Source organism: Pseudochaenichthys georgianus, chromosome 1 (assembly GCF_902827115.2).
Source record: "Pseudochaenichthys georgianus chromosome 1, fPseGeo1.2, whole genome shotgun sequence".
In the NCBI taxonomy this organism is placed as follows: domain Eukaryota; kingdom Metazoa; phylum Chordata; class Actinopteri; order Perciformes; family Channichthyidae; genus Pseudochaenichthys; species Pseudochaenichthys georgianus.
Window position 1 is genome coordinate 29456777 of NC_047503.1, and position 22809 is coordinate 29479585.

General features: G+C 43.0%; 1 protein-coding gene across 7 annotated transcripts in view; it reads right to left on the reverse strand.

Moving 5' to 3' along the window:
• nfixa (nuclear factor I/Xa) overlaps positions 1–22809 on the reverse strand; it is a 106863-nt gene that overhangs the window by 6270 nt on the left and 77784 nt on the right. For 3 of the 7 annotated variants that reach the window (XM_034082248.2, XM_034082257.2, XM_034082267.2), the window contains 10 exons: positions 17406–17468; positions 17061–17135; positions 16694–16817; positions 16145–16180; positions 15375–15502; positions 14291–14365; positions 9967–10095; positions 6536–6705; positions 4086–4230; positions 1799–1887 (listed from right to left, as the gene is read on the reverse strand). In XM_034082248.2, the coding sequence (XP_033938139.1) occupies positions 1799–1887; positions 4086–4230; positions 6536–6705; positions 9967–10095; positions 14291–14365; positions 15375–15502; positions 16145–16180; positions 16694–16817; positions 17061–17135; positions 17406–17468 (1034 nt within the window). The remainder of the gene's footprint in view (positions 1–1798; positions 1888–4085; positions 4231–6535; positions 6706–9966; positions 10096–14290; positions 14366–15374; positions 15503–16144; positions 16181–16693; positions 16818–17060; positions 17136–17405; positions 17469–22809) is intronic. The other 4 variants (XM_034082274.2, XM_034082282.2, XM_034082292.2 and 1 more) reach the window with 4 other exon arrangements.

Consider the following 22809-nt stretch of genomic DNA (forward strand, 5'->3'; position numbering starts at 1 on the left):
TCTCACCACCAGAGAGCTCCTCAGACCAGCTTTTCTCTGCTCCTTGGGAAGACTCTCTCTTTCTCTCTCTCTGTCTCAGCTAGTTGGCCAGAGGACGACGAGGCGTGTTGGCAGGGCCGTCGTCTGCACCTCTCCATATGCCAGAGAACAGCAGGATAGGCAGACACCTCTGTTACTCACTCTGGCTGGGTTATTACTGACCTACTAGGCTCAGCTTACTGGGAGCAGTTGATATCAGTGCTGAGGTTCTCGCTGGGCGTGCCGTATACCCAGCCGAAATGTTCAAAGTGGACATTTTTCAATGATGTTTGATATAGCAATAGCTGGGGCTAATAAGCGCTGGGAACAGATGTAAGCTGTTGTTAAAGCCCTGTTGTTTTTTAGGGGAGAAAACGAGGTTTTGGCACCGAGTTGAAGTGCATGCGAGTGTGAGCATACGCGCTCACACTCATTTGGATGGTGTTTGGATGTCCCCTCGGTGCCAGGTCTACATCTGTGTGAGAGTGGTGCAGGTGGGGATCTCGAAAAGAGTAGAGGGAGCAGCAGCAGGAGGAGAGAGAGAAACAGAGGGAGGGTGGGCTGCTGATGCATGAGGGGAGGGAGGGAGGGGTGAGGGCGAGCAGAGCTGTGCCGAAGAGGAATGCAGATTGTTTCCATGTGTGGGGAGGACAGGAGAGCCGAGCTGGCTGCAGGCAGGTGCGGTTAGCCCCTAATGAGAAAAGTTGTGTTGGTGATGGAGGAGGCCCAAGACACTGCAGCCCAGTGGCAGAGCGAAGCCAAAGCTGAAACCACAATGTCGTTCACTTCTGCTGCACTAATACACACTGTGGGGCCGAGCAGAGATACATCAACACGGCTGGAGCTGAAACTAGCTGGCACTGCTTTCCTTCTCTGTGGGTGAAACTGCTGCGGTACACACTGTAAACCCCAACTGAAACTAAAGGCCTTGATACATGGGCAACACTTTGTGTCAATGTAGGTGACAAGTTCCCAAACAATATATTGTCGATGTGATATAATTGCCTCCCCTTGACCACAATAATATTCCCCTGCAAGTATTATATTATTAAAATGGAATTATGCAAAATGTGTGAAAGTAGAATACAAACTCAAACAGGCACAACAGCTTCATGGAAGTTTTAAAGCTGAATTCAACTTTTGTAAAACATAGTAGTAGTAACAATAGTTTGACAAAACAATCACAACTCAAGGTCCACTTGCTAGCTTTTTCTAAAGATTTTACCATTTAAGTTAAGGTTTGAGTTTGCTCAGTTATAATTGACATGCTTCTGTTTACGTTCAGCCCTTAAATAGCTCTTTATAACAGCTGTAGAGTCCACTGAACCATCTCCATTCAAAACTGAGCCATCTCATTCCACTGATCTGTGATGTGGTAAAAGCTTTTGGAAAAAAGCTTGAGAGTGGACTTTGTTTTTGTATTTGTTTGCCAATATAAGAATCTGATTTAGTAAAATAATGAAGGCAACATTTATGATGAGTAGTGGTGACAAACTGTTGATCAATACTGGTTCCATGGGCTGAATCAGTGCGTGTAGCAGGTTGCAAATGCAGAGCCATTGTCTGAGTACTGCCTCTGTTTCACAGCCTTCACTCTGAATGACATGCCTGTCTCGTTCAACCCGAAGATGCCTCCAGTAACGGAGCACTGTGATGTATCATCTACGTGGAGTGTCACGCTTGCAGCAAAAAGGATGAAAAAGACATAAAACAGGGGAGGAGGAGGGAGAGGAAGGAGGATGGGTGGATGTTAATTAAATGAGGGAGGTTGGCGGGGTACCTGAGTCTGCTGGGGAATATTCAGAAAGTTGTCCCGTGTTCCGATGCCGACAAACCGGTTGGGAGCTGTGGAGCCTGGCGTGGAGTATGCTATAAACAGGGAGAGAAGTGTGTACATGCTTTTTACACACACACATACACACTGAGCTCATAGTAGAGTTTGATACTCTCGTAATTTAATGTTTAAAAAAAGATATCAATACTATGACTACAATTCACTGTCAAAAGAATTACTGGGAAAAGACAGTAAGGGTCAGGAATACTGATGCCCTGTTATTCAAATGGAAGATTTATTCATTTTGTGGGCAGGTTTGTTGTTATTTTCATTCACTGAAGAATGTAATCCGTGGTTAACAAGGGGATGTAGAGTCTGAAATTATTAGCACTAACATAAAGTAGCTATTTCCCCCAAATATGGCTGTGCTGTTTGATACAGACACTCCTCAGCAGCCCCGGCCTCAGCATTAAGCCTCGGTAATCATAGAAAACCACTGAGAGCTCACTATGGACATAATAATAATAGGGATGGAGGAACTGTATTCATCCCCGGTGGTAACCAAGGCTCCATTTACGTTTGATAGCTTAATAGGAGCACCTTTTATTCAAAGTGACACCACTCAGTGATGCCACAGGATCAAATTTAGGGCAGTTGTGCTCACTGGACTCCAACGTGGGGGCCGAGTAGAACTTGTTCTTGATTCAGGTCGAGAGGATGGGGATGTGTGGGGGTGACAGTGACAGGGCTGGAATCTGATGCATGAGTGAGAGTGTACCATATGCATGTGTTTGTGTGTGTGTGTGCTTTTTTTTTCAATTAACGATATCTTCATAACCAGACAAAATTAGAGGGGGTAAAAAAAAAAAAAAAAACAGTGATAACAGTCACCGGAATGAGAAAAAGAGACGAAGAGTAGGATATTTATTTATATAGATGTTCATATAAATAAATAATAAAGTGACATCTCAGAGAGTTGGAAGGAGGCGAGGAAAGGTTGATAGGACAGGAAGAGGAGAAAAAAAGTCAAAACAAAAGGAGGAGAAGGTGCCCCGGTTGCTCCGTCCAGTGCCCCCTCTTGGTGGGCCTCTCCCGTGGCCCGACTCTCGCACCGCACCTGTCTGGGTGGAACCAACCAAAGCCTCACCGCTCCCTGATGACACTCCTCTCCCGCTCCCCCACTAATTAGACAGGTTTGATTAGATCTTATCATTCATGTTTAGAGAGATTGGGTTGTTCTTGTTATACTTTGATTTCCATGTTTTTGTTGTTCTCAATTTTTAATTGTTGTGAGATTTGTGTGAAAGAGGCGAGGGGATTGGGTGGGTAAAGTGGGGCATGATGTTTTTTTTGGAGTCCACGCCAACTGCCCTAATTTTGTTCCTTTAAAAAGAAAAAAGAGAGAAATAAAGGAAACAAAGAAACAAAGAAACAAAGAAACGAAGAAAGGAGGATATGAGAGTATATCAAATAAAGAAAAGAAGAAGGCAAAACAGAAATGAGAGAAGGGGGTAGATTGTATTGCCGCTGTAACGGACAGACATGCAAAGTCTGCGTTGATCAAAGGCCTGCGTCTACAGAGGCAACGTGCACAGGGCCCTGCTCTGCCCCCCCCCAAACTACTAAAACACATCGAAAAGAAGGGAGAGAGACTACACTGCCTCTTGTGGTGCTTGCAGGAAACCGAACACCAGAGAAGGAAAAGAGAAAATAAAAAGATGTTGAGGAAAGAGAAAGAAGATGAGGTGGTTTGCGAAGACAAAGAGAGAAATGAAGACTGAACTTCAGAGTAAGAGATACAGAAGAGCTTGAAAGAGGATCTCGGGTTTGGCAAAGGCGTGGCTTCTACCTCGACAGAATTGGATCTTGCTAGTACAGTACATTACTGTACAGTACAATGGCGTACAGTATATAAGGTAAATGATGAAATAGGAGTGAAGCTCCTGGGGCTGCTGAGCGATTGACTGAACATACTGCAACCTTAGTGGAAGCAGACTACAAAAACTACACAGTCGCTATTGTGGGGGTCCCAGACTTGCTTTGTGAGTAGTTGCACACTTACAAAGAAATTGCCCGCTATGCTACACTGCATATCACTACTGGGACTTCTATGCAAGCTGCATTTGTTCTAATCCAACAAACTTGATGTAGTATTGCTTGAAGCGGAGGACAAATAGCTTCGAGCTAACAGCTAACCTTCTACTGGAGTCTAACATTGGTTCAGACTGGCCTCTGTGAGAAGTCTGGGGCAGTAATGGGGGTTTGTGGAGGAGTAGGAGTGGGGGTGACTTACACGGAGATGCGGGTGAGCTGAGTCCGCCGTCAGTGGGCGTGATGATTTTAGAGTCGGGCATGGGGAGGGGCACAGGGCGTGCCACCGGGGGTGGCGGGGGCAGCAGGAAGGAGCCCGGCATTTTGCTCTGGCCACCTCCATTAGGCTGCAGACGGACCATACAGACAGGGTGAGCATGACACACCCCGAGAATATACAGTGCACAGGGAGCCAGACACACACACAACATAAATCCCACACACAGTCTCATGTAAAGGTAAGACACTGTCAATAGATAGATGCTAACAGTATTGTCAGGTACACAAACTAATCCACACACGGCTGCACACACACAGGGACAAGAGAGATCAACAAACTCACACATTGTTAATTAAATAAAACAAACAAAAATATTAAGACAGTCTGGCCAAAAATAGTGAAATAAATAAGATGTGAAAAGGTGATGAACATCGTCAACACACAAGGGGAAAAAAGAAATGAAGCTGTGCGTGAGAAAAGTTATAGTGCTATGTAAGAATTAAAAAAAGAAGGGTGTATCAGCAAAGAAAAAAGGGTGTCTGTGTGCACTGTGTAGGGCTATGTGCAATTTCAGGAACGATGCTGTGTCTGTTGAAGTAATGAGAATAAGTAATAGGATATGAAAAGTGCTTGGTATGTGGTTTCAAAGTTGCTCAGAAGGCCATGTTTACAGTCGAGGTTTAGTTATACCAGCACCCTGAACCTCATGACAATGTGTCCAAACTAGGGCTGTCAGTCGATTAAAATATTTAATCGCATGATGACCATAGTTAATCGCGATTAATCACAAATTAATCGCACATTTTTGATCTGTTCTAAATGTACCTTATGAGTGGACAAATATGCTTTATGCAAATATGTGATTATTATCGTTGGAACACAACAACCTGGAACCTCTCTCTCTCTCTCTCTCTCTCTCTCCCAACCCTGTCTACTTCTTTGCACTGAGCCAGTTGCTCAAACAGACAAGCCTGTTTACAGTTGTCGGCGAAATGCCGCTCCTCTGTCTTCATCTTCAGTCAAAGCATGAGACGTTCCCACTGTGGGTCAAAAATAATGCGCTGTGATGTGCAGTCGACATGTTGGATGCGATCCGAATGATCTAACGCCCTCCACAATGTTAAGCTGTAGCCACCCATTTGATTAGCTATCGCTGTTAAAAGCTTGCTGCTCGTAGAAGTGTCCAGGCGTCTCCCCGACAAACTTTCAAGCGTGGTCTGCCGCAAGCGAGCGGCAGGAGCGGGGCTGTCAGCATCAGCTGTGGGCTTGGCTTGCTGTTTAAAACACCTTTTTTTGTATCAATATCTCTCGCTAGAATCTCCCAACATCCAACTAACAGCGATAACAACAACGTCAAGCCTTTGGGCTCTGAAACTACGGGGTGGGCCGAGGACAAATACACATGCGTTAATCGCACATTAAAATAATTAGTGGCGTTAAAAAAAAAAAACTGCGTTAATGTTAACTTGACAGCCCTAGTCCAAAAATGTCTGAAATGTCTTTAAATGGCGTTTAGACAGTCAGATGTATACGGCGCCTGAGCTCTGCTGTTTGGAAACTCTCACTCTCAGCAGGTGAATGTGGGCATGTCACTGTGGTTTTCATGTGGGTCACCTCTGGACTCATTTTTTACTGGTTTGCCCACAACACATTTTTTTTGTGAGAGTGAGTGACAGTTTTAACCCTATTGCAGCATTTAAAGAGTAAAGGAGGATCACTTACTGGCTACGGGTCAAAGAGGGCTTGTTAAATGGTTTAATGAGTATTGGAATACAGTCTTAAATGTCTGTTTCAGTTTCCTTCTACAGATACCTAACTATCCAAACAGTACTAATCTAGATCTACACATCCTCTCCCAGTGTCTCTTGAGTCTGCAGCTTTGGTTCCCTTCAGTAAATCCACTGCCAGTCTGGCACGGCCATACCTGCCCTATGATATTTTTCCAAATTTGCTTCCTTCCTCAAACTGAACATAACTGACAGGCAAGATCTTCTCCTACCTCACTTTTGCGGTAGGTGTTGCATGATATGTTGAACATATCATGACTCAAAATTATGCAGTTTGGCTGCTTCCAACGTAGTTTTCCACAGCTGAGTTTTTTTCTTTTGTTTAATCACTTCTAGCTGCCTCCTCATGTTGACAGATTTGCCCGAAAACCATTTTCCTGGTGATGTTGCTGCACATAATAAAGATTGATCTATTCCCCGGAGTATATAGGATCAAATGACCTTGTTGCACTAGCTCACAAATAAGATGATAAATGATGGGGGAAGTCATTCTGTATATATTTATGATGTGGAGACTTTTCTTGTTAGCTTTTCTTGTCTTCTTCAGCTAATATCACAGAAATTAACTGACTAAAAAATGAACTTTTGCACTGCAGACCATCCCACTATCCCCTCACCTCCCTTTGCTGAACATAGAGCACTTACCTGACCGCTGGGCTGTCCTGTGCCATCGGTGCACACGAACTGCACAAACTCCTTAAGAGGGTCCTGGTGGTGATGGTAGCGTATGGTGGGGTGGGTGAAGTACGGGCTGGACTGCTGGATGATAGAGGAGGAGGGGAAGTGCAGAGCAGAGGCTGAGGCACGGGGACTCCCTGAGGAGAAAAGGGGAAAGGAAACAGGAAAGGAGAGGAGGAAGAGGAACGTGAGCAGAAGATAGACAAGAGACCAGAAGTGGGAAATACAATGAGGCTCAGGTCATTCTATTGTTTCTCTACTAAAACACACAACAGATGTTAAGCATATAACACTCAACACATTATGATATTACATTTACATGCACACCTATGACAGTATATAAGACATGCATTATGTTTTCACTAAGCACAGGCACAGCTGGCATCAAAGACCAGGTTGCTGCTTCTGCCTATGATTGTCATAACACAGAAAATAGCAGTGACATTCTCTCGTGGTTAACTGACTGAAGCTGCTCTGGCTTACAAATGATGGACATTATCCCTGGCTATTGGAAAACATCTGGTCCCATTCATTTTATAAATCAGCCAACTAGATTTCTCTGTACCTCCGGTAAGCCTAGCATTAGGACACACACACACAGTTACGCAGTCAAATACACGCTAAAGTGTGTTAAAGTATTTTCTGCCTTCTGCTTCCTCTTCATTTCTCTCTCAAACACACACACACTAACCACTGGGGTATTACAGAACCACACACACACTGGCTTTTTCCACTTTTGTTTTATTGCTTGTCGGTGATGTGTAATCAATCAGCAGCATATCCTTGCTGTGCGGTTCTGCCCAGCAGTTTGAAGCTTGGGAGAGAATCTCCCCTCCGCTCCCAACCGACCACAAAACGCCTCTCGGAGACATTAGTCAGCCAGCCAGCCAGCCAGCCAACCACACACACACACACACACACACACACACACACACACACACACACACACACACACACACACACACACACACACACACACACACACACACACACACACACACACACACACACACACACACACACACACACACACACACACACACACACACACACACACACACACACACACACACACACACACACACACACACACACACACACACACACACACACACACTAGCCTTCGCTGTCTTTCTTGTCTGCCGAGATTCTATGGCTTTGGCAATTTGGCACACCAAACTAAAGAGGCAAGCTGCTAGGTGAGGGGAGCCTGGCAAACAAGCATCTGTGATTATGTCTGTCACCTACTATCTCTTGTGTATGCTGTACTCACAAAGTGTCTATTTGTCCAAACTTTCTAGGTGTATTGGTGTATTGGTGTTCCCATCTTGTTATGTGTGCATGTAAAACTGTTTCTTAGTATTATTGTAGTCTGTCTGTATGCATGTGTTGTCTGTTGCAGCTTTCGTGTGTCTTTGTCCTTATATTTGTGTGAGTGTAATCACTGTTACAATGGCGGACTCTCCAGACTAGTATAATCAGACAACAGTCAATCTGGCAGCTCTCCACGTCAGTCTGGAGCCAAAAACAGGACATAAACCATCCAGTCCTTACCCATGAACAGCCACACTCACTAGACCTATACAACACGAGCTAACAGCTCCAGTCCATGATCGCTAACTGCTTCTTCCCCCTCTCCGTCTACCCCCATTTCTCTTTTCATCGCTCTCCTTCCCTCCCTCCCATCATCCTCCAGTCTCTTTATAGAACCAAGGCCTCCGAGGGACATTCCATTTGGATGGCAGCCATTTTAGCAGAGTCCTCAACAAGAGTGTACATTTACACATAAACACATGTGTATGTCTGTGTACGTGCACAAATGCACCCATACACAATTTCTAAAATCTGTCTCATTACAGCCTCTCTATTACGTGCAAACCTCTTAGCCAAAAGTATGCACACGCGGTTTGGAGGTTGTGAGAAGTTAGTCAGGCAACAAAGAAACCTGAGCCAGTCCCTCACACCTCTTCGACTCACGTACTAAACAGAGGGGGATATTTTAAGAATTCATTTAAACGCACAATTTAATGTGGTGTTTTTAAATTTTCCAGAGGCGTAAGGACTGCTCTGTGCAGATAAACAACATGGCTTAATGGCGCTAGATCCTGCCTGCTCTGTTTTTTCTAAATATACTTTGGGGAGCTCTGCGGGTAAAATTCAATACATTTCAACATGGAGGGCAATGAGTCCAAATGACCTTTACAAAGTAGGTCTGGTTTGGATGCGGACCAAACCATTCCTTTGAGAAATACATAGAGCCAGGGGGAGAGAGAAGCACATATTTATTCCTTTGAAAGTGAGACCAGCCTACTGGGTCTTGTTGGCAAACCCGACATCCAGGAGACTTGGGGAATTCTCAAAGATGGAGAAACCATGTCGCTTATCCTATAGGCCTGAAAAGCTCTTATGAGGACAACTTAGCGTTAGTGCCTCATGAAACAAAACCTCTGAAACATTGGATGATACTTAAAGAATTCCAACCACTAAAGTCTACTGTAAATCTGAGAAACTGCGTGCGTTTAATCTCTGTTACTTCTTTCTACTCCTTTCAAATATGTAATTGCTCTGCACTCTCAGTAGAATCTGAACAAACAACCTAACAAACACATCCTTTAAAAACATAAAAATAAATGTAAAACATACACAAACATATACATATGCACATACAGAGAATAATTGTATGTATAATAAAGATATAGATATAAAAAAAGATACAGTATATATAAAAAAACATATTTGAATTCCATTTCAAATTGTGTCTTCAAAATGTCCCTTTGTCTTGCAGCTTTTATGACGATTAAAAGATATTTCACAAGTTTTTGATCTTGTGTACTGAATAAATGAGTACTTGCTTTTCTTGCAACATTAATTCTTACTTCGAACTATTTAGGGTCCGGATAGCTGAACTTGGTAAGTTAACACACCCAGTCAGATTCATTACATGGGAATAAACAGAGTTAAAGTGAACATAAACATTACAATGGATGCATGAAGCAGTAAGATTTGAGCCAAATCAGTCACAAAGGCATCAATGCAGCAATGGTACCATGCAATGACAATATTAAAACACAAAGGCATTAGAGATGATGGTTAAACATGGATGGATGGAGAGGCTGAAAGAGAGAGAGAAATTCACGCCAAGCCATGGTGATAGCAGTAACTTTGAAAAGGTGAAACGCTTTGGGCATATTGCTTCTCAGCAGTTGCAAATGTAGGGCTTTACGATTCTTTTAATGCGTTTAGGAATTTCATTTTCACGCACACGATAGTAGAATTCATTTTGTTTTGAGTTGTAAATATAGCATTCTTGGTTCACGTTTGATACTCCCTTTCCTTCTCTCTCTGTTTCAGATTATAAAAGGGGGATTGGGTTGTTGGGTTCATGGCAGGGCTCTCACCTGGTCTCACTCCTGCCAGCACAGGCAGCGGGTGGTGTGTGAACGCCATGCGGGGGGACCTCGTCTGGGAAGTCAGGGCGTTGAAATCAAACTTCCCCGGCTTCTTAAGTGAACCAGGCGAGGACAGTCCTGGCGAAAAAAAAAATGGGATCAACAAAAAAAGTGGGGGGGGGAAGGGAGGAAAAGAGAGAGGTGGTTTTAATCAACAAAATGTTGCTTCTTTAATTGGCTTGAGTAAAAAAAAGATGGGGACTTGAACAATCATGGTTTTTGATTAGATTCTTTAAGTTCTTCATTGGTTGATGGCAGTGCTTTGCTTCCTGTCCTTTTGGCTGTTGACCATTCACTTCAGTAAATGAGCCAATCAGAGGACTCTACGTCATTAATAGATGTACTGTAAGATTCCCAACTCCCAACTTTATAGTCATAAAATAAGGGATAAGCAATATTTCTTATCCTAAAGTGGCATGCATAACTTTAAAGGAAAAGGGGGAAAAAGAGGAAAAGAGAATCTGGTACTGGTCCAAAGCCCACTTGTAGCTATAGTAACCTTTACTGTGCCCCTGTATGTTTTTCTGTCTCATCTCTTTCTCTCAGTTTCTCTCTCTCTGTCAGGTGCCAACTCCAGGCTTTCTCTGAGAATGAGCATGGCCACCGTACAGCCACAGTCAGCTAGTTGTGGTCTGGCTTCAGTGAAGCTCACAGGCTGGATGCACGAGAAGAAGGCTTCATTCAGAAATAGCACACACTGTACAGTATGGACACGGCAGCTGCTGAGTGTGAAAGACAAGCAGACGGACAGAGAGAGGAGACAGAGGGAGAGAGAGAGAGAGAAAGAGTAAGAGAGAGGCGAGAAGAACGTGGGAGACATGAAAATATGCGAGGGAGCAAAGCAGAACCTGTGAAAAATGCAGCAGCGTCTTGTTTTTCAATGCGTTGCTCTGACGACATGTATGAAATTGGAATGTCATAAGATGTTAAATATGGTTATTATCTCTCGCTCGCACACACTCACTCACACACTCAACATCTGAATACACACAGAAGCACAAGCACGTGTCCAATCACGAAAAACAAAGACCCTTACAACACAGCCACATTTAACTGATGAAACAACATGCACATGTATTTTCTGTTGAGTTTTCCTCTAATCATCCTAACAAGTGAGTGATGTGATAATATTATTTTTTAAACTTTTTTTAGACTGTTGTTTTGTAGTCTATTTCTGTGGCCCCCTCCGCATAAAACAAGGCATTAAATACGATTCCTCCTCAGTTCTCCAGCTGGAGATGTGTGAAAGTCTATGGGAGTGTGGGGGCGTGCAAAACCTTCCCTCCCTGTGTGAAAGAGTTAAGTCTCAAGCAGGTGGGAGTGAATATGTGTGAACCATTTATGTCTTTAGCAGATATATATTTCTTCTCCCCCCCCACTGTAGCGGGAGTCTGGGGGCGTATTGTACTGTCAGACAGATTCCAAGCATGAAGACAACCCCGATCCCACTTCTGACACCAATAGTTAGCAGTGATTGCTATGACACTGTCACACTGGTGGGAGAAAACGAGAAATAAGAGCAGTCTGTAGAGACTAGAACAAGGAAAGGCACTGCAGGGGGGAGAGTTGGAAAATACATATTTGGAAGAAAGTTTAAAAAAACAGAGCCTTGTAGATTAAACAGTCATGGTTTCAGAAAGGTAGTGATTTACTTTTATCTTGGTAGTCAAAATGCGTCTCAAGTATGGAAATCAGAGCCAGGAAGCACAGAGAAGATCAGATGAAGATTGACATCTGTATATATATAGGACGCTGTGGCACCGTCACTATCACCAAGGGAATGCGAAAGACAGTATTTTCGGTACTTCAGAGACTATGCAATGGTCTGATCTGGGTTTATGTGTGTGTTTTTTGTGTGTGGATGTGCCACAACTGCACTGTTTCCTCTCCTGGCAAGCCTCAGTATTTCACTGGCAACCAATCAAGCGCTCCCATGATGACCCTTCTGTCTCTTTGCACTAACAGGCCTGCCACCAGATGCGCCTCTGAAGCACACACAGAAGCACACAGAGACACACACACACACACACACACACACACACACACACACACACACACACACACACACACACACACACACACACACACACACACACACACGGTTGAAAAAGACAGGAGATAGTGGTTTAGACAAGTGAAGGAAAGTGAGGGAATTCTCCTCTCTCCAGTGATTTAAAGCACATATGTACGTCCAGTCGTATCCCTCTATGGGCCTGTAACATTTAACTCAAAGCATAGAGAAAGCCCCCCACCACCACAAGGAACATTTCCCAATCATTTGGAACTAATGCAAAATCCTGGTTGTTTCGTTTGTCTCCCCTAACCTCCCCCACCCCTCCCCGTGCCCCCGTGGAGCAGATGTCTCCAGCATCCTCACAGATCCCAAGGCTACACACACGGAAACACCATCTGGGACCATGCTTCAGCTGTGCTAGTGTATGCATCTGTGTGGGCCGTGTGATATGTGTGCAAAAATCTGTCATGTGTATTTCTCAATGTAACCGTGATTGTGTGATATATATATATATGAATGCGTCTTCATACGTCTGTGTGTGTTACTGGATGTGTTTATTCTGTTGGCCACGTTGGGGCGGATGGTGCGGTTGACAGACAGTGATGCACACCTGTGTGTAAGTAGGTTTCCCGGGGTTTCTTTTGCCCCTTGTTTTGTTTTGTGTGTGTGTGTTTGTGCTTGCTTGTTTACATACTCCCCACCTGGACAGATATTCCCAGATGAGCTCTGCCTGTGGCAGGTGGTATCCTTTGCAAAATCGGATACACACCGTACCAAATCCACATTCTCTACTTGCTCCATTTGTGGCCTACAATAACTCCTTCTCTCCCGTTTCCCTTGGTTCGTCTTTTGGACCATGGCTTTCACTAGCTACTGTTAAAAAAATAACTATTTGCAAAATAAAAAACTGCTGATAATTACAAAAGCTTTTGGCTTCCGTATTTTTCACTTGGATTTCGTAAATTAATTGGGTAGAGGGTCCAGATTTGCGTGCAATTCCTCACCTCTATTTGCCAAAGTCATTAGGAGGTGTACACGGCTGTGTGTGTTGCACTTTGTAGAGTAAAGGGGTGGTTCACATACGCAGAGAGGAGGAGAGAGAGAGTGAGTGAGGCTCTGGTGCGCTAAGGCGTGCAGCAGCCTCTGTTGTGGCTCTGATGAGCAGCCTCTTAATTACATTTACAGCTAAGTGGAGCGGGAGCAGGAGAGCAGCCGCTGAGGCTCGAGTGAGAGTAGACGGGGCAAACCTCCTCTAGTTCTCATCCTGATAACTCTTCTCTCTCATTAGCTATCACTGGTTGAGTACTCCAAAGTCTTCTTCTCTCCTCTCTTCCCTCTCTCACCTCCCACTTGCCTGCTTTCAGTTTCTCTCTCCTCCTTCTCTCCTCTGACATGTTTTCTCCCTCCCCAAGGTCCCTCCTGCTGTACACGTTTTCAATTAGACAGAAGGGAGACAGGGATGGAGGGTTGAAGGGAGAGCTAGTGAGCAGGAGGAAGGGTTTTACACCTCTGATCCACAGACGGTAAGCGTCTTAATGAGGGATTTGAAGCGAGGGAGGGATGGAGCGACAGCGGGATGGAGGCAAGGCAGGCACCTGAACACCTGCAGGGGTGGGGAGCATGATAAGAATGTGTTTCAATGTGTCAACGTCTGCACATAAGGGAGGGTTGTGAGTGTGTAAGCCCTGTTTGTGGGGGGGCTCTGTGTATGTACAGTATCTGATGTTAATGTGTGTGTGTGGGGGTCTGTAGGTGTTTGAGTGAGTCACTGTGCATGTGAGGCAGAATGGGCACAGCATGTGAATGTGCCGGCTGGTGTTGTCAGTGTTATCCTGGTGACATCTGTCAATTAGATGCCGCTTGGAGGACTGACATGACATCAGAGAGATAAAGCCGGGGAGCTCAGGTGAGTTAAGTGTAACCTCATGTTTCACACAGAAAGTTAAGCCTGAACAGGATAATCCTCGACAATCCTACTAATGTATGCTCAGGAAATGTAATTTGGAAAAATTCATAAATCTGCGAAAACAGCTCAACCTTATTCAAATCATGAAAATAAAATGTTTGGAAACACATCCACAGACATCACATGACTTAACTTTTAACACACACACACACAATACATTATATACATATGTACATAATGTGTTATGTTCATGGTATTGTATGCACATAATACACACATACACAGAGGTATGACTGAGCTACATAAAGCCTGATAAATAGCAATTATATGAGTGTAATCAATGTTGTTCTAACCATGGTAAGGAAACTGCACGCCATCGTTTTCATGTTTTATCTTCCTCTCCTGCACACTCGCCAAATGGTGCTGCACTGAAAGTGGAAAAGGGTATTGTTAACAATGAAAAGAGAGAGAGAGAGAGAGAGAGATATATAAGATTCAAAGGGGGAGAGTTAAAAAACTGAGCATCAGGTAAACTGTATGTGGGAGTATGGCTTTTGGTTGAGGATGAGTACAAATATGAAGCCTTGGGGTTTGGGAGTGAGGAAGTGAACTTGAGTTATTGGGCTGTTGGGAAGATGATGTAAGAGAAGGTAATGTCCAAAGCTGAATCACAGAGGAAGTGGTTACTGCCTAAACAATAGCAACACCAGCATAATGCCTTACTACAGGCTGCTGCTCCATACTTGATTCATCTTGGCATTTATATTCCCGCTGTCTGGAGCTATTTGGGGGATGTATATCATAACACCAAGCACAATTTATCCATGATGATGTCAATTTTCGAGTGTTATAGTGATTGTGTTGAAACAATTGTGACCAAAAAAATTGCTAAAACAAATGTTAAGCCCATTTACGTAACAAAAAGGAGACTATTCAATCAGTGTAAATTGAAAATGCTGAAGGTGATGACTGTAACAATTGAATTGCGAATTTTTTGTTTTCTTGACAAGACCTAAACCTGGCCTTTTCATGTTTTTAATGTTATGCTCAGATATGTAAATAGCCGGTTATTACATGTTTAAAGTGTGTTTGCCTTATATTTCTATATATTGTGACCAACATACTCTGGTCAATATTGGTTTACAATACTCTTCATGTTTTTCTTTTGTTGAAAATATCAGTTTGGTATTTGCAGCTGTTGCTGTTCCTCAAATATGTAGAGTAATCAGAATGAGGTAGTGGTTTATAGGGATGTTCAAGGATGTGTTGTGAGTGAAGGCATGTGATTGTGAAAGGGAGTGTGAAGAAGAGACAAGGCCAGATAAAGGCATCACTTTGTACTATTGTGGTTGTGGGATGTGGGTCAGGCAGGAGTGATACAAAGTGTCATGAAGCTTGTTTCGTGGGTGACAGGTGAAGGGTGGTATAGGGCAATACCTGCATCCATGTCATTGGGCCACGCACTGGACTGGGAGGAGCTGGCAGCAGGCGAGCGTCCGGGGTAGAAAACATCATCTGTGGGGCTCTCCAGCTCACTGTCGTCTAATGACTTCCTCTTGTTGGAGCTGCGAAAGAGAGGGGGGAGGATAACATGATTTAAAAGATATATACATAAAGATTTGAAAAACACTTCCTATTTTCAAATCCAGACTAAAAACATATCTATTTGCCGCTGCTTTTAATTGAGCTGTTCATACTCACCGCAGTATGCCTTTTATTCGTGTATTCTGTACCTGCTGTGTTTATTTATTTATTTCATTATCTTTGCTTTTGTATGCCTGTTTTTAAATGCCATTTAATTATGTGTTTATGCTGTATTTATTCTTAAATGTCTTTTGTTTTTATTTTGTAAAGCACTTTGAATTGTCGCGTGCTGAAAGGTGCTATATAAATAAAATTGCCTTGCCTTGCCTAAAGATGGTAGATGTATGGATCAAGGAGTAATACTCTGCCGACCTGATCATTACAAAGTAATCATACAAAACAAACACTTTAATATGAAAAGAAGCTTGGTGGAAACAACATCATATCCTGAAGTCTTGGAGCAGAATAGACAAAGCACAACAAATGTCAAACTAGGAATGAAGAAAGGAGGAAACAGAAACAATAGTTAGAAGGCAGAGACAGCCAGACAGTAAGACTTTGTGTGTGTGTTGTTCTGTGCGCGTGTCTCATTAAGTTGTGTCTTAGTAAGTGTGTATAACTACCTCCGTGGAAGGTTTGCGTACAACTCCACATCAGACCTAAAGTGACAGCGGATGACGGAGGTAAGAAGAGAGAAAGAGACAATTTAGGAAGGAAAACACATGAGGAAATAGTGGAAAGAGCCATCACATTCTTACAAAGGAGAGGAGCTAAAAGGGAGACACACACACATATTGTACATATATATGTAAAAGAGGTTCAGGACAGGACAGTCCTGGACAGATTCCAAGACTGGGAATGCACTGTAGTACTTTATGCCATTTATATAAAGAAACCTCAATGAAATGGTGTACTTTCCTTGCCAGTAAAGTCATCCTTGCGAAACAAAATGATATACTGTTGGCAGATATTACTGTGATTTCACACCATCCCCCAGTTTGCCCTTGGCTTCACAGCGAATCATATATCAAGGTAACACTGCTACTGCCCACAAAAAACCCTACTAATGGCGGACAGCTATTACAATTGACAATAGTATTTCAGGAGACTGAAACATCTCCTAACACTCGTAGAATACTGTTGTCTGTGTGTAATCAGTTAGGACTGTGTACCTAGTGGAAGGAGGGGAGGTGAGGGAGCGTCGCCCTAAAGCCACCGGGTTGATGTTGTAGTAGCTGGGACTGCTGTCCAGGTCAGCCAGCGAGAAGTTAGGACCTGACGCTGTGGCAACAGGTGCTGACGGAGAGAAATAAAAGAACAAGAGGGGGGGAAAGGGGAATAAGTAAGAATGGGTGAATTAAAAAAATAGTACATTATGTCTCAGTAGTTCACATACTTAAAAGGCATATTGTATTGGGTTCCTTAAGTTTCAAAATATTATCAATATGGGTCTGTTTGGTTGCCGTTTCAAATGATACTGGGGATATTGTAATTGTTTTGCTGTCGCCTCTCTCTCTTTGCATCAGTTTTACTACTTACTCTGTGACACTCTGACCAGCTCTGCGACATTCCACACCCCTGAAGTGACGAAGCAGTCCTGGAAACTCAGGTGCCCTGCACAGAAAAGGTTGTGATCAGATCATCAAAACGCATTAGGAGAAAAAAAACAAAAAATTGGAAGAAAACCCTGAAATTCAGATCCCTTTGAGAGGGCGACCATCTGCAACTATGTTTGTGGATCAACATCTGTGCGAGTGTGTTTGCTAATTGGATCCATAATTGGAATATGTTAAGACTGATAAGCATGATGAAATCAATTCTAGTATGCTGATTTGACAGTGTTTGGCCATGGGTTTGTGCGTGTGTGTGTGTGTGTGTGCCTACCATTGGGCGGTGGTTTGATGTCTGTGTCCCCTTGTTGGCTGGAGCTGTCTGATTGTCCCGATTCTGGACAGAAACACAGGGAGGGGAGAGCAAAGAAAGACAAAAGGTTAGGATCTGGTTTGTATGCTAAAAAGAAAGAATCAAAAACATACTGGTAAGAGTACAATTATCCATGCTGCCAAGAGTGTGATATTTGAGATCTGAAAGGGAGTAAGAGGAACTTGCAGTATGTGACGATTATGGTATACATCTTGAGAGTGTGTGTGTGTGTGTTTATGTGTGAATTCACACTTTTTTGTGCGACAGTCTTGTATCTAAGAATGTTACCTTCTGTCTCCCTCTGTCCCTCCTCACTTGAGGTGCAATGATTTATAGTGTGCTGCTATGCCATTTAGTATCTCTCCATGCAATCATATTCCTCACCCTAATCCCATTTAATACCTTCTTGCTGGTAGGGATTTAGTCTGCCTAAACAGAGCACCTTGCACATACACACACATATGAACACACACCCACACAACTCTCTCGCTCAAGCTGTTTCTTTCTTTAATTTATGTTTCATACTTTAATACATGTTGCAATTCCTCCGTGGACACGCACACAAATACATAAACACACACAGAGTATTTCGAAAGGCTGACCATTCCAGTCTGAGTATGTTTTAAGTTGAGGCCAAACTTTTCCTCTTGGGATAAAATGACAGCAGAGCAACACAAATACAAGTACACATACGCATCTGCACCAACACACACCTGTTATGACTGGTTCACTTAAGCAACTACATGTACAGACACAAACATGCCAAATCTTGGCAAAAAAAAAGCCCCAATTAGACTTGAAGGAGCTGCAGGCTGAATAAGGTTTTGTAACATGAGAAAAGTTGATCTAAAGAGAGCACATTCTTGTCCAGGCTGTGAGAAAGAAATGTCCTTTATATTTGTGACCACGTGTCTGAGTTGTTGGAAAAGACTGAACCCCATTTCCAAGACTGTTATGGTGTGGTATTGGCCATCCATTCAGGCCTAACTGGGATGTAGCTAGCTAGCAAGCTAGCTAAAGGAGGTGTTTATCTGCAGGCTGTAGGTGATAACAGAGCACACACACTCCTGCCAGCAGCACTTGCCTTGCAGCCACACTAAGCCACAGATTACTGAGCAGAAACAATAACAGACCTGTCTCGCTGCCTACGAATCACTGCTTATCCACAGAGAGAGAGACAAGAGCAAGAATGAAAGAAAGACAGAAAGAAAGACCACATAAATGAAAGAGAGCTTCTTTTCCCCTCTCTTCACATGCAGAATCTCTCGCTCTTCACTGTCTCTCACTGGCTGGGTGTAATCCTGGCAGCCATCTTAGAGCTTGGCAGCCATCTTAGCATTGGCGGTAGCGCCACATTCCAGCTAACTGACGGCACTCACTCCAAACATACGAGGCTGCGCCCCCGACGCGCACCCACACACTTTCAAACACACACACACATACGTGGACAAACATTGAGGTACACACTCAAGAGTAAACATATATGATGGCCAAAAAAAGCTGTTGAAAAACACAACCAGACTTCACTGGACTTTTTGCCGTTGTGTAGTATTTCACCACAGGGCTTGACAATATTGTCAACACTCTATTTCTAACACCATACATGCATTGGCTAGATACACAGTCATTTTACTGTATGTACAGTATGCTTCATAGATAACTGATAGTCATACTGTATGCGTAAGTTGCAGGGTATGCTTTGTTGCCACAGACCCTTAACAAGACTTCAAGGGAACGTACTATCACAGATGGAAGTTCAAGGTACACATACCACAAGTAAAGTCGCCAAAGAGACTTCATAAAGGCTGCTTGTATCATGTTTTATTACTCTATTAACATATCTACAATGCACTTGTGAATGCATACTTAGGTCTGATTGCTTCTGTCTACTAACAAACCAATGCAGATTATTTCATTTTAGTTTGTTTTCAGTACTGTTACACAATCATTGTATGCAAGCCAATGGGGTTAAGAAGTAATGGTGGCACTTGATACTCAGTTGTCTTTGTTTTGAATGTTCTGCAACATAAAGGGGACAGATCTTTGTTGACAGAACAAGTTCAGGCCTTCTTACATGAACAGATTGACACCATGGAGAAGCATGTAATTAACACCATGGCACCGCTTTTTACATGATAGCTACCATACTACCTTGGAATCATATACTGTATGTCTTACTAAGTGACCGAGAACAATCGTTGTCCAATGTGGACATATCACGTTTTGGAAAATCCCAACACTTGGATATCCTGCCCTTCAAATTTCTTCTAGCGTATTGTTGGCCTGTCATGACCCCAACATGTTCTGCTTTTGCAGAGGTGTGAAAAACCAAATAATGAAAACTGAGGCTCCTGGTAGATAAGAGAGTGTCAGGCAGATATGTGCATTAGCAGTGACACTGATAGCTGTACTAAACGTCACCCTGAGGCCTCCACTGGTCAAACCACGTCAACTCTAAAAGCATGTAATACAGTAGGATTCAAGTTATTGGTTTACAGCACAACTCCTGTTTTTTCTTTTCCTTTTTAATCAGAGATACGTTTTCATCACTCTTGAAGATCTCAAGTCTCAAGACTGTAAAAGAAGATGACCTTACTAGATACTGGAGCTCCTTCCAGTTCTGCCTCCATTTCTCTGAACTAAGGCTCTTTAGCCAACTAACACTGTACTTACAACGTACTACTACATCATTTGTGAAAATCAGTACCGCTGTGGAGTCCAACAGAGCATCATGGAGCTGGTTGGGGAAGGCAGGAGGACAGAGAGAGAGGGAGGTAAGATGGAGGAGGTCTGGTCGCTAGTTATCACCGTTCTGCCAGCTGCAGCCTATAACAGCAGCCTCAGCCCCCTTTCCCCCTCCCCAGTCTCCTAACCACACAGCCAGCCCCTTATCTTCCCACCACAGCCCCCCAAAGCCCTCCCTTCAGCAAACCCAATCATATTCCTGCCGTCCCCGCTGGATGCCCCTCCACCTCCACCTACCCCATCTCTAACCTCAAACCTTTCAGCCTACCCTGCACCAGTGAATTAAAATACAACAAACAGATAAAACAGATAAAAACACAATGTTTGACCTGACGATGTACATACATTCACAAGAAGCACATGTACATACATCTGTGATTAACTCTTAATAACCAACTTAACATTGTTGCAAAGAATCACCACTTTAACCATGACAATGAAAAGCTCTGTTTCTTTGAGTCCTATTTGGCGTAAATGTGGTTTACACTGGGTTTACCTTGTTTTACACAAAGCCACAGTAACACTTGACACGGGATTGCCAAAGATTGACTCATGCATTGTTCAATATACGAGTCAATCTTAATTTAAGAGTTAGGGCAAACATCTTGGCACAGTCATAAGCAGCACCTAGGTACAAATATTATTCAAGTCTGATTTTGAGATTCAAACACAATTCACTAAATATACATTTGACCTAGCACTCAAAACCTGTGAAAAAAGTGCTAAACAATCTGCAAGTGAATTCTGAGTTTTAAAGTAAATAAAAGACTATATCTTGTTCTCTAATGTAGAGCCAAAGTAAATGAATGGCTGGAGGAGAGCGTAGGATCCAGTTACACTGGAGTTGAAAAGATTGGGATCACTTTGGTAGGAGTTGGCAGACCAATCCTGCTGATAGATTTAAAAATGTAGCAAGGAATATGTTTGCTAACGCATTAGCCCTTTAGCACATGGTAAGTTGATACGTGAAGTCTTGCTGTGGTGAGTTTGAGTCTGCTTTACTAACTGTGGTAGTTATCTGTGGCTGTAGCTTCATGACGGCTGCTGTCATTGGTTGATTACAGAATTTCCGTGCAGGCTCCAGGGCAAATCATCATGACCCTCACCATAATCAACGTAACCCGTCACCATGGCTTTGACATACAGTGCTGTACCCCCCACTGTGGTTGCTCTCTCCGCCTCGTAATCTCTTTACATCTCTTTATCCAACACATATTTTCTGTAGCTTTCCTTTGCATCAGTTCAATCTGTGCTGCTTTCTCCTCATCAACATTTGTTGTGACACTTTCCTCTTGTTTTCCTCAACGGACAGAACGTATCATTCACAAGCCCCACCACATCTTCTTTTACTCATTCTCTTCACTACTCTAATCCTTCCTTTGTGATTATTTGCTGGTCTCCAGGTTCCGAAACAGATTGTTTTCCCTTGTCTATCAAACCCACTATCCATCCACTGGTTGTGGGTTAGTTTTTGGCCCTCTGACCTGTTAGACTGTGCTGTTGACCAACTGGTGACAGGGGTCAGACAGAGTTGCCAATCTGTCACTCCTCATGGTGAACAGACAGTCAGCAGAGCAAAGCAGTGAAGTAAAGCTCAGCTGAAAAAAGATCCCGGATTAAACACATTTAAACGCTCACTAAAAAGCACCATGTTCCCTACGGTAACAAACGAAAATGAAAATGCACACACTACATTTCACCAAGTGTTGAAATGTTTGAGCTGCTGATTACAAACATGGGATAAAACCAGAGTTAAAGTCAAGGTTAAAAATGAAAAGTGGCACACCACTGTTAGACAGATGCATAAACAGGTCTGGTAATTTGTGTGTCTGTGCAGTACAAGCATGCACACTCCTAACATAAACATACAAACCAACAAGTGAGCTGATGTAGCCACATGAAACCAGCGGGTGCCCATATGTGTGTGCATGTATGTGTGTAACTACATGTATTTGCACAAGCTGTTAGTTCACAGAGATTTCCCTCCTTGTTGGAACAAATGTCAACTCGACTCTCCCCCTCTCCTCTCTTCTCCTCCCCAAAACACAGGATAACGCGGTACAGCCTCCCAATTGGGTTTCGCTTAAGAGGTTTATCGGTATGTTGCTAAACATTCTGACCTTTTTTTAATCCTTAATGCGCTTAAAATGTTCCAAACCCTCCTAATCCCCCTGGCTATCCCACACAGATGTTCACTCAGCTCTTTTATTGGACGTTATTTCATTATTTCTTTATTTATATATATATATTTTTTCAGTTTAACTATTTCATTATTTAAGTGTGTGTCATATGAGGGTATATTTCTGTTTCAGTGTTAAGAAGTATTTATCATTGCTACTGTTAAGTGTGTATGTGTGTGTGTGATGCTTTTGTCCAAAACGTGTTAACCAGATCCCCATGTGGAGAACCAAAAATGTGATTGTGACCTTTTTTTTAAAAAATGTTTACTGTTTTGGAACTCTTGAGGAGTCATAACAACTATCAAAATGTTAGCAGAAACTGACAATATCTAGATTGACATTGGGTATAATTTGTATAAAGAAAGACACATTTAAAACTATTAATGTGGCAATTAGTTAATGCACAAATGTTTGTATGTACGTATGGATGTACAAATAAA